The sequence below is a fragment of the Camelus bactrianus genome, chromosome 19 (assembly GCF_048773025.1).
Source record: "Camelus bactrianus isolate YW-2024 breed Bactrian camel chromosome 19, ASM4877302v1, whole genome shotgun sequence".
NCBI classification, from domain to species: domain Eukaryota; kingdom Metazoa; phylum Chordata; class Mammalia; order Artiodactyla; family Camelidae; genus Camelus; species Camelus bactrianus.
Genome location: NC_133557.1, coordinates 22,334,168 through 22,348,356, shown reverse-complemented (window position 1 = coordinate 22,348,356; position 14,189 = coordinate 22,334,168). Strand labels below are relative to the sequence as shown.

General features: G+C 52.1%; 1 protein-coding gene across 1 annotated transcript in view; it reads left to right on the top strand.

Moving 5' to 3' along the window:
• The window catches only part of PREX1 (phosphatidylinositol-3,4,5-trisphosphate dependent Rac exchange factor 1), a 175,674-nt gene that overhangs the window by 122,394 nt on the left and 39,091 nt on the right, over positions 1-14,189 (top strand). Inside the window, exons 11-15 of the mRNA XM_074347397.1 lie at positions 1,135-1,235; positions 2,593-2,696; positions 2,892-2,941; positions 5,133-5,208; positions 13,998-14,070. Of these exons, the coding sequence (XP_074203498.1) occupies positions 1,135-1,235; positions 2,593-2,696; positions 2,892-2,941; positions 5,133-5,208; positions 13,998-14,070 (404 nt within the window). The remainder of the gene's footprint in view (positions 1-1,134; positions 1,236-2,592; positions 2,697-2,891; positions 2,942-5,132; positions 5,209-13,997; positions 14,071-14,189) is intronic.

Genomic DNA, 14,189 nt, shown 5'->3' with positions numbered 1-14,189 from the left:
GAGCCCCACTGTGCTTTGTAGCCTCTACCAGATGCAGGGGGCGTAGAGCTGTGAATTAGACAAAAATCCCTATCAGCATGGAGATGACATTCTGGTTTGGGCAGATGACTGATAAACAAAAATAAATCTGTAAATAGGTCAACTCCAGTGATAAGTACTAAAAAGGAAGTAAAACCAAAAGATGTGATGGATTGTATGGGGGCAGGGAAGGGGCTTTTGATGAGATGGTCAGGGAAGGCTTCTCTGAGGAGGTGACCTTTGAACTGAGATGTAAAGATATGAAAGAGAAATGCTTTGTGAAGAGCTGGGGAGGGGTGTTTTTAGGCAGAGGGAACAGCAAGTGCAAAGGCCCCAAGGCAGGCAAGAGTCTGGCATTTTTTAAAGAAGGGAAAACAGTGGGTGTGTGTGGCTAAAGCAAAATAAATGAAAGGTATTGGAGATGGGGAGGGGGCAGCTCGTACACGGCCTTGTCATCATGTGGGCAGGTTTGGATTTTTTTCCGAGAGTAACCAGGAAGCCCACTGGAGGGTTTTCAGTGGGAGAATGACATGATTTGATCACCATTAGCTCTTCTGACTTTCCACAGTCAGCTTTCTGGGTCCTTATTTCTACTGGCTGGTTTGCTTCTTCATTCCTTCTGTCCCTCCATCTATCCAGCTGACCAGTCATCCATCATCCATTCCCCCCACCATCTCCTCAGTTATCCCTCTGCTTATCATTCACCCGTCCATTCTTCCTCCACCCACCTACCCTACAAGTCTGTCCAGCCACTTAGTCATTTATCTGTCAGATCATCTGTCATCTACTCACTCTTCATTCATTTATCCACTCATGTGTCTGTTCTCTTTCCCTCCCATTCATCCATCCATCCACCCATTCACCCATCCAGTGAGCCTGAGGTGGGGCCCAGAGTCTGCTCACACCCACCTCTCTGCCATTTGTCAGGGGGGAAAAGCATCAGGCCTTAGCATGACCCCCAGGCCTGTAGGGTCCTAAGTCTGCTTCCCAGTTCTGACTATCATTCCTGGGAGTGGTGGTGGTGGTGGTGGTGGGGTGGTCAGGCCAGTTTAGTGCTGGTCCCTGTGGTCCCAGGACTGGGGCGGTCCTCTCAACCACATCTTCTGTTCCTGGCAGTGAGTTTGTTGCCTGGCTCCTGGAAATTGGCGAAATTAGCAAGACAGAAGAAGGCGTGAACCTGGGCCAGGCCTTGTTGGAGAACGGTATTATCCACCATGGTGAGTGGGGGCTGGAAACCAGGGGGTAGGACCAGGTCAAACCTCTACAGCACTGTGCTTCCACTGACTCAGAGGCTGTATCTACACTTCTATGCAGCTGCCTGTTCCCTGGGCACAGTGTGGTCCCAGAAGCGTGGCTGCCCTTATGAAACTGCTCTCGGGGCTGGGAGGCCCAGCTCTCACCTAGGGCACCAGCAAAGCAGGGCCACCTCGAAAAGTTAGGGGCAGGGGAATAGAACTTTCTATCTGTCCTTTCAAAAAAAGGCAAGAACCACTTAAGTTTTAGCCATTCAACAGATACTTACTGAGTGCTTTTCATGTGTTCATAGCAGTGAACAGGACAGATGGAAACTCTGGTCCTCATGGGGCTGACGTTCTAGTTAGAGGGGGAAGGTAACAAACAGGATGAGTAAAATATACGTATTCAGGTGGCGGTAAGTGCTGGGAGGGAGAGAAAGCAGGGCGGGTGTTCGGTTTTGAGTGGGGGAGTTGGGAAGGTGAGAAGGTGATGTGGAACCAAGTCCTGGGGGAGGGAGGGAGCCAGGTAGGCATTGGGGTTCCAGGCAGAGGGAACAGCCAGTGCGAAGTCCCCAGGACAGGAGTGTAAGCAGTTTGTTCAGGGAACAGCTAGTGTTAGGAGGTCAGAGGGCACGGGCCAGTTGGGAGTCTTCAGGAGATGAGGTTCAGGACCTTATAGGGAATTGTAGGGTCTGTGGCTTTTACTCTGAGTGCAGTAGAAAACCAGTGCTGTGTTTGACTTAGTCCTGCTTGGACTTAGATTTTAGCAGGATCCTTTTGGCCACTGTGTGGAGTGGACTGTTGTGCCCAGGCGACAGTGGGCGTCCAGCAGGGAGACAGCTGTGATAGCCCAGGTGGGAGATGAGGGTAGCTTGGACCAGGGTGGGAGTATAGAGTCTGATTCTTAATGTTCTGAAGGAAGAGCCTACAGGTTTGCTAATGGATCCAAAGCAGAGAGTGAGAGAGAGAAGCACCAGGGGCGACTCAGGGCCGTTGTGTAGAGATGGTTCTTTAAGTCTTGACGGCATGGTCTCAGACCCCAGTGCCTTCATGATCTAGGTCCAGGGAGAGGCTGGGCAGATGGGTCCCAGCTCAGGCTGGAGCGAGGCATTTCTGGGCCTGTTGCAAGACTGGCAGATGCCCCTACTCCAAGCCACAGGTCTCAGCTGGGCCCCACACTTAGCAGGAGGCCCTAGTTTCTGCATTGGAATTTGGGGAGGGGGTTCAGTACAGTTGTGCTAGACACAGAGCCTGGCCAAAGGTTGGGTGACGATGGTGGGCGTGGGTCAGGAGGGCCGAGGGGGGTGTGCCCAGCCTCACTGGCCCTGGGTCCCTCTAGTCTCTGACAAGCACCAGTTCAAGAACGAGCAGGTGATGTACCGCTTCCGCTATGATGACGGCACCTACAAGGCCCGGAGTGAGCTGGAGGACATCATGTCCAAGGTAGGACCCCGCCCTGCCACCACGACCCTGCCCCACGGCCCCGCCCCCACAGCCCCACCTCCACTGCCTGCATTGGTCCCCTCTCCTTCCTTCACCCTCTTCCTCTGTCCTGGGAGCCATCTCTCCCAGCGGCCTGGATATGGAGGCCCCTGAAGGGTGTGGTCAGATCCTAGACTCCCTCTTTTTCTCTTTCAGGGTGTGAGGCTTTACTGCCGTCTTCACAGCCTCTACACTCCCGTGATCAAGTAAGTCACTCCCTCCAAGCTCCAGTTTCACCTCTGCCTCTTCTCAGCTGTGTGGCCTTGGGCCAGTAACTTAACCTCTCTGAGCCTCAGTCTCCTTCTCTATCAAATGGGGCTAATAACCGCACCTACCCTATAGGTTTGTCATTAGGGTCAAGTGAGTTAATTTGTGGGAAACAGTGCAGTATGGTGGTGAAGGGTGTTAGTTTTGGAGCCAGACTGGCTGAGTTTGGATCTCAGCCTGCTCGTTAGTTACCAGCTATGTGATCTTGGGCAGTTACTTAACCAAGTTGGTGCTGATGCCTCAACTTTGTCTTCTTTGGAATGAGAATAATAATAGGATCTACCTCAGGGCCTTTGCACTTGCTGTTCTGCTGCCTGGGATATTCTTCCCCCATATATATGCGTATTTGCTCCCTTACTTCCTCCAAATGTCTCCAAATCAGAGGGGCCTTCCCTGGTCACCTTTTTAAAATATCACCATCTGGAACACACTACCCTCTTTATTTCACTTGGATTTTCTTCTTGAACCTTGTCAGTGACTGACACACTGTATGTTTATTTCTTTGTCTGTGTACCATCTGTCTTCCCCACTGAATTGTACACTCACCCAAGGCGGGGATTTTGCTCACTGCTGTGTCCCCAGACCCTTGGCAGCACCCAGAGCGGTGCTGTCCTTTGGAACTTCCTGCACTGATAGAAATGCTCTGTCCCTGTGCCATCCAGTAGAGTAGCCACTACTCACATGTGGCTTTCAAACTCTTGGGACTGAAAAATGTGATCTTAAGTCTGATTTAACGTTGATTGAAAAAAAGCCAAGTATCGGCGAACTCACTAGATGTTTGTTGAGTGATCATTGAAAAGGAATTAATGCTTTCTGCCTCTGTTTTCTGCATCTGTGAAATGAGCCTAAGAATAGCTCACCCCTCTTGGGTGGTCATGAGGATTAAATTTGAATGGCGCCTGGCACGTAGTGAGGGCTGTGTTGATGCTGGTGGTTGGTGGTTCACTTTCCCATTGAAGCTTATGGTTGTGGACGAAGGAACAGGGAGGGTGATCTGATCCTTACCAGCTGCAGATGCCTCTGCCTCCTGTCCTGACAGCCCTTACCACATCCCAGGAGCCAAGAGGAAGGGTCTTTTCCCTGCATTCGCTGGCCTCCTTGGTGCCCAGGGTGCCCCTTTCATCTCCAGACCTGCCTCCTTGGCTCCTCCCCTGCTGCCTTTGTGCAAGCCCAGAAGACAGGCGGGGCCGCCTCATCCAGCCTTGGTCCCTGCAGAAGAGGCCCCTCCATCAGCCCCCAGAGGAGGAAGTGGCCAGGCCAGCAGCCGGCCCCCACTTACCGCACACGTGATGTGCTGGGCTCCCCAGTTCCTGAAAGCCTGAGAACACCCCAGTTGGCCTTTATCAGCCCTGCGGGGGGCTGGCTGCATAAACTCGTTTTTGTCAGCTTCAGAGGCTGAGAAATTGTTGCAGTTTGGCCACAAGGTCTGCACAGCCCTCCGCACCAAGCCTGGGCGGGAATTAGATGCTCCTACAGGTCAGAGCGTGTACCTTGGCAAAGAAGCAGGGCCGTCACAGACCCCTGCTGCCTGCCTGGCCCCGAATGCCCGCACCAGCCCACGGAGAGGGCTTTCCACGTCAGTATAGATTTGTTACCTTTAAACACACGAATGTCTACAACAAAACAAAAAGGAAAGAACTGGGAGTTTTTCTCACCACACAGACTAAATCGGGTTTCCGCAGGCTTGGCGTTCTTGACATTTGGGGCTGGATAATTCTTTGTTTGGGGGCTGTTCTGGAAAGTTTGGAGTGTTTAGCAGCACCCTGCTAGATGCTGGTGGTGGTACCTCCGGCCCCTCAACATCCGGTCATGACAGCCAAACATGTCTCCAAACACAGCCCAGTGTTCCGTGCGGGGCAGAGCCGGCCCTGCTTGAGGGCCCCAGCAGGAGAGTTTCCAGAGCCTGAGAGCCCCCTGCTCCTGTCCCCACATGATGTTGGTGAGAGTCAGGTCCTGCCCGAGGTGACACTGTGAATGAGGAGTGGGGCTCCCTGCCTGGGGCTCTCCCCGCCCCCTGCCTCGGACCCATGGCTGGGGAGCCTAGAAATTTGGAGCATTCTGAGCAGGGAAATTGGGATGTTTCCGCCTCTTTTCTCTCCGGTCTGCTCAGGGCGTGCTTCCTCTCCCCAGGGACCGCGATTACCACCTGAAGACGTACAAGTCGGTGCTGCCTGGGAGCAAGCTGGTGGACTGGCTGTTGGCTCAGGTGAGAAATCCCTCGGGTCCCGTGCGACCAGCCATCCGCCTCTGCCCAGGACTGAGGGGCTAACCAGCATGCGGGCCTTTGAGGTTTAAACAATTTTTTAAAATTATTTTTTAGTTGTGGTAAAATATACATAGTGTAACATATACATCTTAACCATTTTTAAGTGTACGGTTCAGTAGCCTTAAGTCCATTCTTGATATCACACAGCCGTCACCACTGTCCACTTCCAGAGCTCTTTCCATCTTGCAGAACTGAAACTCTGTCCCCATTGAACAGTAACTTCCCATCTCCCCACCCCCCACCTCTGGCCCCTGGCAACCACCCTTCCACTCTCTCTCTATGAATCTGACTGCTCTAGGTCCCCTGTGCACGTGGCCTCATACAGCATGTGTGCTTCTGTGTCTGGCTTATTTCGCTCAGCATCATGTCTTCATGGCTCATCCATGTCGCAGCCTGTGTCAGAATTTCCTTCCTCTTAAAGGCTGAATAATATTGTGTGGATAGAGCACATTTTATTTATCCATCAGTCAAGGGACCCTTGGGTTTCTGCCACTTTGAGACTTTCAGTTTTTAAAACCGGGATGGTCTTGGATAAACTGGGACAAGCTGGTCTCATCCTTGCACCAAACTGGAGCCTCCATGTGGAGTTTGCCAGGTTATTCCCTTCACCTAGGTTCCTGGTGAGCAGGGCCTGGGCAGTCTTAGAAAATCTATGTGTCAATTTTGCTGCAACTTCCCAAAGGTGATTGTTCCATTGAAGTGTTGTGGACTCTCATATCTGTCTGCCTCTTGTCCTTTATGGCTCTGTTCAGAGGTGCTAACTCTGGGCCCAGCCCTACCTGGGCTTTGTGCATTATCTCACTGAGTCCTTCAACCCATTTACAGATGGGAATGGGGGTCCAGAGAGGCCAGGCCAAGTGCCTGGTCCAAGGGCACACAGCCTTGCAGCAGCAAAGCTGGGACTCAGATGGGCCCATCTTACCCACTTGTGCCTCAGTTCCACAAACTTTTCCGGGAGCCTGCAAGAACGTTCCTTTGTAGTCTGTAAGAAAAAGGTATTGGCTTCAAAGACAAGGCGACACCTGTGAAACCAAGTGGATAAATACTTAAAACATTTACAGAGTGCAGCTCTATGGCAGCCTCATTATATTAAGTTTAGCATTCATAAAAACTTCATTCCACTCAAAAACAATTTACTGCCTGGATTTTCTCATGTCAAATAAGTTTCTGGTGATTGTCTAGAATTCGTGGCCAAGCAATGTAAAGGAAATGCTTCTTGGTGCCAAATAACTTCCAAAGCAAGTTCAGAAAAATCCTTGAAAAAAAGAATTTTAAGCCAAAAACCAACATAAGATGTGGCTGCATTTTAATATGTGTGCTATGATGTGGGGCCCTAAGGTGTGGGAGGTCTTGAAATGATCTGGATTTGGATTCAGATTTGCACGGCTGGGAAGTGCAGAGCTGCTAACCGTTGTGCTACGCACACCTCCCATTGTACTGTACATCTTTCCTTGGGATCCCCTGAAACTGGCCCAGAGCATGTGCTTTGTTCATAGCCCGGCAGACCTGGGTTCGAATCTCAGCACCACCACTTCCTAGCTGAGTGAGCTTGGACAAGCTGCTTAACCTCTCTGTGCCTCAGTTTCTACACCAGTAAAATGAAGCTAAAAACAGTAACTTCCCCTTTAGATTATTTTGAGGATTCAATGAGTTAATCATCTAAAGTGCTTAGAATGGTTCCTGGCACTGAGTAATTGCTCAGTAAATGGAACTATTATTATAATAATTCCTCATCTCCTTCACAAAGGATTCAAGGTGCCTCAGAATTATGTGCAGTAAGGAAGGCTGAAGAAATTGCGGAGGGCTTTGGGGGTGCAGAAACAGTAAGACCAGGAAACAAACATCTGGGGGAGGGTGAGAGGTGATCTGCTTGGGGTCCCACCTTCTGAGTGTGCGCTGTGACAAGTGAGGGGCGACACCTGGCGTTTTCTTTCGTGATTTAGGTTCTTTGTTCAGAACCCAGACATGCCGGGTGCAGGGCTCTCTGAAACGCTGCTGCTCCCCACCTCGGACCCTTCTGTGGCCTCGTGTTCCCCGAGCTCTGTGGGTACCATTGTCTGCCTGCTGGTTTCAAAGCACGATGTGGACTTTGCCTTAAGTGGCGAATCCCAGGCATGAGCTGGGAGTGGAATGGGTTACTGAGCTGGCAAGAAGTCAGTGGATCTGGGAAATATTTGGAGATGGAACACACAGGACACATCGCTGAGGGGTGGGGCGGGAATCAAGGCTGTGTCCTGGGGTTTTGGTACAGTGGGTGGCTGGAAGTGCTGTTCACAGCGATGGGAAGACGGGGGAGGAAACACTGGTGTGCGTGGGGAAATGAAGCGTTCTCCTTGGGCGTTCGAGGGTGCTGCCTTTGGGGTGCCCACTGGACTCCCCAGTGGAGGTGGAGGAGGTGGGGGGGGAGGTGCAGGTGTTGCCCCCCTGGTGCTTATTTAAAGTGAGATATTTAAAGTGAGAGGGTAGAAGAGAGTGTAGGGAAAGTCGATGAGAGGGCTCGTTGGCTCCCTTTTTCCCTTTGAACACCTGCTGTGTATCAGGCAGTGTTGTAGGTTCTGAGGACGCAGCAGTGAACAAGACAGGTACAGCTCCCGCCCTCATGGATCTTAGGCTCTGATGAAGGGTAGGGCAGACATCCAGCGAACAAGGAAAAGAAGTGAGATACAGAATGTGCTAGCTGGTGCTCGGTGCCAGAGTGCCGGTGGGGCTGGAGCATGCGCGAGCTCCAGTGGGTTGACCTTTCAAGTGGCTGGGGAGGTCCAGTTTCCACAGGGGGTCTGAGAAGGTCTTGCTGAGCAGGGATTGTTTATAGAGGCTGGAAATGGGGAGCGAGCCAGGGGGACGTCTGGGGATGTCTCTGAGGCAACAGCAACTTGGAGGCTCTGAGTCAGGTGAGCTTGGTGTGTCTGCGGGCAGGGAGGAGGCCAGTGTGGCTGGAGTGGCCTGAGCCAGGTGGCAAGTGATAGGAAGCCGTTGGGCAGCCAGTCACGTGGGGCCTGTGGGCTCTTGGGAGGACTCGGGTCATGGCCAGGTTCTGAGCATAGAAGGGATGGCACCTGCCTTTGGTGGGATGAGGTCCTTCGGGCTGTAGGGGGATGAGGCTGGCAGCTGGGAGACCAGCTCAGAGACAACTTCAGAACTGCAGGCAAGTAGCTGAGAGGTGGCTGAGGGGAAAGCAGGAAGAGTGGTCAGATTTTGGATTTTTTGAAGGTAGACCTAACAGAGCCTGCTGTTGGATAGATGGGGTGAGGGAGGTGAGAAACAGGAGTCTAGTCGACTCCAAGGTCCTTGGCTGAGCTGGAGAGGCTCAGGTCTGCGCGCTGGAGTTCCTGTCAGGGAGAAGTGCCAGCAAGAGCAACCTCTTCTGTTGATTTCTCTTTGGGGATTGGTGCTGGGCATGGCGGGGGCCTGCTCGTGGCCACTGCAGTCGGAGAGGCTGTGGTTGTGGCTGAAGGCCCCCTACAGTAGCCTGAGTCATTGTCAGTGGTCCCAAGGACATACCCCCAACACCCCAGCATCCTGTTGCAACTAGAAGTGGAGGGGAGGATGGTGGAGTGAAGTTTGCCACTGACCACAGAATGTGTCTGTCCACTTCGGCAGACCTCCTGTGGCTTGGCCTGGGCTGGGGACATAGGGAAGCTAATTGGAGCTGACACAGGATGGCTTCCATGAGATTGACCAAAAAACAGCTGTCATCAGGCTCTGGGTCAGAGAAATCAGGGAGGATGGGGTGCATGTGGGTCTCTCTGTGGGGGAGAGGTTGGTGATGGGGATATGACCTTGAAGACTGGTTACAACAAGCCTAGATTTCAAGAGTCATCCTTACCTTGTACCTTAGCCAGAAAGTCAAGGAGAAAACATGTAATTGTGTAGTTCAGGAGGATTATTTTGCTTTGAACACATCTTCATTTTTAACTTCTAGGTCATTCTGCTCCTTGAAACAAAATGTTGATTGAAACCCACTAGATCAGCTAGAAATGCTTTTGGCTGCACCTAATAGGAAACCTGACTTATACAGGAAAGACATTTTTCTCTCATGTAGTAAGAAAACTAAATTACACAGTAAAGTAAATTATACGTTTTTTGCTCACATAACTAGGCATCCACAGTTCACGGCTATAGAGCTCATCGATGCCATTTCCACCCAGGCTCTTTTCAGCTTTCTTTTCTGTCATCTTCTTGACAGTTGCCTCACAGTTGTAAGATGGCTGCCACAGCTCCAGGCATCACACCTATGTAGACCTATAGCCAAAGGCAGGCAGCAGGGACAGTTGGAGAGAGCTTTTTCATTCTGTTTCTTGGTAGAGGAAACTTCCCCCAGTCCCCACCCTTCCCCAGTGATCTTCCCCTTAGGTCTCATGGCCAGATGGGTCCCACATGTACCCCTAAACCGCTCCCTGTGGAAGAGAACAGGGATTACTGAGAGTTGCTTAGAATTCCCCAGAATTCATTGCCTGAGGCTGGGGAAGGGACTCCCTCCTACTTGTAACTCAGATGAATCGGGGCTCTTTTATCTCTGAGGGCAGGGAAGCAGGGTGTTGGTCCTTTGATTGACAAGCTAGGTACTGGGTCACTTGTGATCGTCTCTGTACATTCTCTCTTTTAATCTGCAGAATAACCTGAGGAAAACACAGTTATTACCCCCAGCTTATTAATGGGGAAACTAAGGCCCAGGTTATGTCACCTGCCTCAGGACACACAGGAATGAGGTGCTCCTCTAAGACTGTGTGTGGGCGGGGCTGTCATGATGCCTTGGTAGGCGGTGGTAATAGTAATAGTAGCCTTCTGTATTAACTACAGTCTGTACTGTGGAGTCTGAGCAGGGAGCACCACAGAGAGGTGGCAGAGGCCTTGGAAAATCAAGGGCAAATCTGGGGATAAAAAAATACAAATGAGGAAATGAAGCTCAGAGATGTTAAGGAATTGTCTCCGGTCACAGCTGGGCGGAGCAGGGGTTCGAACCTGGGGAAGCCAGCTCCAGAATCTGCTCTCTTCACTTCTCTGCTCCGTGAGTTCTGGTCTCTGCTGCCAGGGCTCCAGGACGCCCCAGGCTGTGGCCGTCAAAAGGAGGGCAGGAGGTCAGGGGCTTAGGGCAGAGGAGAGCTGAGACAGGTCAGATCTGCTGCCTCCTGTGCTGGCTCTGCAGAAATGTGCCCAAGGTGCCCACCACACTCACCCCACGGTCCGGTAGATGGCAATGCTGACGGTGGCAGGGTTTTCAGCATGCGGAGTGGTGTGGGAGCAGGCAAAGGGCCAGGCTGGCAGCTCAAGGCACCAGCAGAGGAAACAAAGGATAAACAGGGACAGGATGGGAGCCCTGGCTGTAACCCTGGGCAACTAACCTCCTCTCTTGGAACCTCAGTTTCCCTATTTGTAACGTGGGGGAAGGTCCAGCTCTGAAAGGATTCCATTCTCATGGTGTAACAAGCCTTGGGCAAGTGCCAAGTCTCTGTGTCTCCGTTTCTTCATCTGTCAAATGGGGTTAATAAGAGTGATTGTCCCTGGGTTGACCATCAGGACAGTTAGGGCAAGGCCACTCTGAGGAGCTGAAAAGCCAGGACAGGGCATTCCAGGGGGAGGAAGGAGTGAGTGCAAAGGCCCTGAGGTGGGGCCGTGTGTAGTGTGTGGAAGGAGCAGCAAGGAGGCTGGCATGGCTGGAGCCCCCAGCGAGAGGGGCTGGTAGATGGGTGGTGAGGGGGAGGTGTGGTGGTGGAGTTGACTGCACAGGGCTGTGTGGCCCATGCCTTCTTCCTGGAGGGGAGAAATGTGGACTTGGTGGCTTTCAGTTTCCCCACAGCTGGCGGGATGTGGGGTGGGGGCTTACTTTTCAGGTGGTGGGCGCATCCGGGGTTGGTGTATTTCACTCTTCACCAGAGAATCACTCAGGTCCTCACTTTATGATCCTCCCTGTGGGTCCCCCCGGGGCCCTTTGGGGAGAAGAGAGGCGAAGACAGGCTGGGAGTCCAGACTATGAGGGCCTCAGAAAGCCAGGTGGGCTCCAGATGCCCGCCTGGCCCCCCAGGCTGCTGAGCTGGGCCTGCCCTCCTCCTGGGCCCCAGCTGTGCCTCCCCGCTGCTGGCCCCTCACAGCTTGGGGGCTGCTGCTGCTCTGGAAGCAGCTTCTCGACAGGATGGCTGCCTTCCCTGGCTGGGCTCGGAGCATGCCTGGCCCTCCAGCCACTGGCCTGGGGTCCCACCGGAGAGATTTGTCTTCCTCGAGTGAGCCCAGGGCAGCCAGACCAGTAAAACACTGAGGCCAGTGGCTCCCCCAGGCTCTCTGCTCTGGGTCTGAGCCCCAGGCTTGGCAGGCTGAGTCCTGCAGCCTCTGAGCTCATTTCTTCTTTAGCTGAGGAATTCCCTCCTGGCCCCTCCGCTGCTGGCCGGGGGCTAAGGCAGGGATACACGGACAGTGGAGGCCTCTGGCCCGGTTGTGTTGGGCCAGCGCCTCTTGGAATGGCTTCTTGCTTGGGCAGTGGTTTAATGAGCGGCTGTCTGGCCCTGTGGCCATCTGAATGTAGCTGATGCTCATTGACCTGCCTACAAGCTCTTGCATGAGTCAGTTCCTGCTGACAACGCCTTTATTCAACCAACAGGCATTTACTGAGCACCTGCTGTATGCCAGGCCCTGTTCTGAGCACTTAGGATTCAGCAGGGAACACAGTAGATCGAAAGCCTGTTCTTTATGGAACTGACCTTCTTGCTCACCCTGTCCTTACAGCCACGCTGCTTTTGTGCTCCAAGCTCTGTCCACCTCTGGACCTGGACCATTGTGCTGTTTCCTTTGCCTGTCATCACCCCTACCAGCCACCATGCACACACCTAACTCACACACTCTGCCTGGCTATACTGAGATTATTTGGGTTGCAAGAAACAGATTCAGTCTAACTTAAGGAAAGAAAAAAGAAAGAAAGAAAAAGAAAGAAAGAAAGAGGGAAAGAAAGAAAGAAAGAGAGAAAGAAAGAAAGAAAGAAAGAAAGAAAGAAAGAAAGAAAGAAAGAAAGAAGGAAAGAAAAAGAAAGAAGGAAAGAAAAAGAAAGAAAGAAAGAAAGAAAGAAAGAAAGAAAGAAAGGAAGGAAGGAAGGAAGAAAGAGAAAGAAAGAAAGAAAGAAAGAAAGAAAGAAAGAAAAAAGAAAAAGAAAGAAAGAGAAGGTGACTTACTGGGAGGCTGTGGAGCGCCCCCAGAGTTGGGGGGAGACCCGAGAGCCGGGTCTTTCAAAGAAATGCACCAGGAAACACGGGAGCAGGCATCGAGGGGCACCGTCTTCAGGGCGGTGCTCTTGGTGAGAATTGGCACCAGCTGTTCCCCGTCCTTGGGTTCCTCCAGTCAGAGGGTCATGTTCCCTGGGCAGGGAGCATCACAACGGCCTTCCCTAGGTCATGTGTCCCAAACCTGGCTGGGGGTTGGGGGTGGTGAGCCTTGAGGGACCGTCCCACTGAGGCAACATTCCACATGGGATAGTTGGCCCCAAAGACAGGCCCAGCAGGAACCTAGCACATTGGCCACACCTGTTCATTCTTCAGTTTCGTGTTGGATGTCACTTCCTCCAGGAAGCCCTGATTTGAGCCAGATCCCCTAGTTTAAATGGTACCATTTAGGAGTATTTTCAGTTGCAAGGACAGAAAACCCAAGTCAGCAGTGGCCTGAATGGGTAATGTGCTACACGTCCGTTGTCCGCACATTAAGGCCCTTCTGTCCTCCATTCCATCCTCAGCAGAGTCTGCCCTGTGGTCATGAGATAGCCCCACAGCCGCTGCATCACTTCCTCACATGACTTTCTTCCAGGCAGGGAGGGGTGCTGTTGCTTTTCCCTTTTACAGGGAGGAAGATACTTTTTAGGATCCCCTGATTGGCTTCCCCAGATGTCTTGCTGCTAGAGCTAGGTCAGTTAGGAATTGAACTTGATTTCTAGTATCAGAGAGCCAGCTACAGAGGCTGAAAGAAATTAGGGGTTTAAGCAGGGAGGGTATAGCTCAGTGGTAGAGTGCATGCTTAGCATGCACAGAATCCTGGGTTCAATCCCCAGTACCTCCATTAAAAAAAAAAAAAGAAATTAAGAATTTAGGGTTTATTTTTCTTTAGTATGAGAGAAGCCCGGAAGTTGGTAGTACAGAGCTGCTAGGACAGCCTCGTGATATCTTTGAGGACCATGCTCTCTCTTTTTTCTCTACCATCCTTAGCATGCTTCTGTTCTCCAGGTCACACTGTGGTCTAGGATGACTGCAGGAGCTCCAGCCATCACATCTTTGTTCCAGACAGGAGGAAGAGAAAGGAAGGGTCAGGGACAAAGAGCCCTTTCCAGAGCTCCCTATCAGTGATCTCACTGGCCACCTCTAGCTGTAAGGGAGGCTGGAATCTGTGGTTGTCTAGATAGGTGCACTGCGGTCTGTAATAGTGAAGGTTTCAGTTCTAAGGCCAGCTGGGGGTGGGGGGATGTTGCCGGACAACCAACAGCATCTGCACATAAAATCTCCATTTCTCCTTTGTAGTGTTTATTGCAGTGCCTTTATCACATTTAAATAATTATCATACAATTAAATACTTTTTGTGTTTGGGGTTTATTAATTGCAGTCATAGACATGGTTGGGGGATACCACAGTAAGTAAAGCAGACACACATCCCTGCCCTCTTGGAGCCTCCGTTCTAGGGGCAGTGCTGGGCTTTTCCCTGGCCTGGTTCAGTCCCTCAGGTGCCTGTCCACCTAACACCCTCCCCTTCTTGTTTCATTCCAGGGCGACTGCCAGACGCGGGAGGAGGCGGTGGCGCTGGGCGTGGGCCTGTGTAACAACGGCTTCATGCACCACGGTAATTCGCCCTTCCCTCCGCCCAGCCTCCTGGGGCGGGACGGGTGGGGCCTGACCTGGAACAGAAGAGCTAGCCAGGACCCTGGTCCCTGGTGCATTGTACAGGGAAGGGAAACTGAG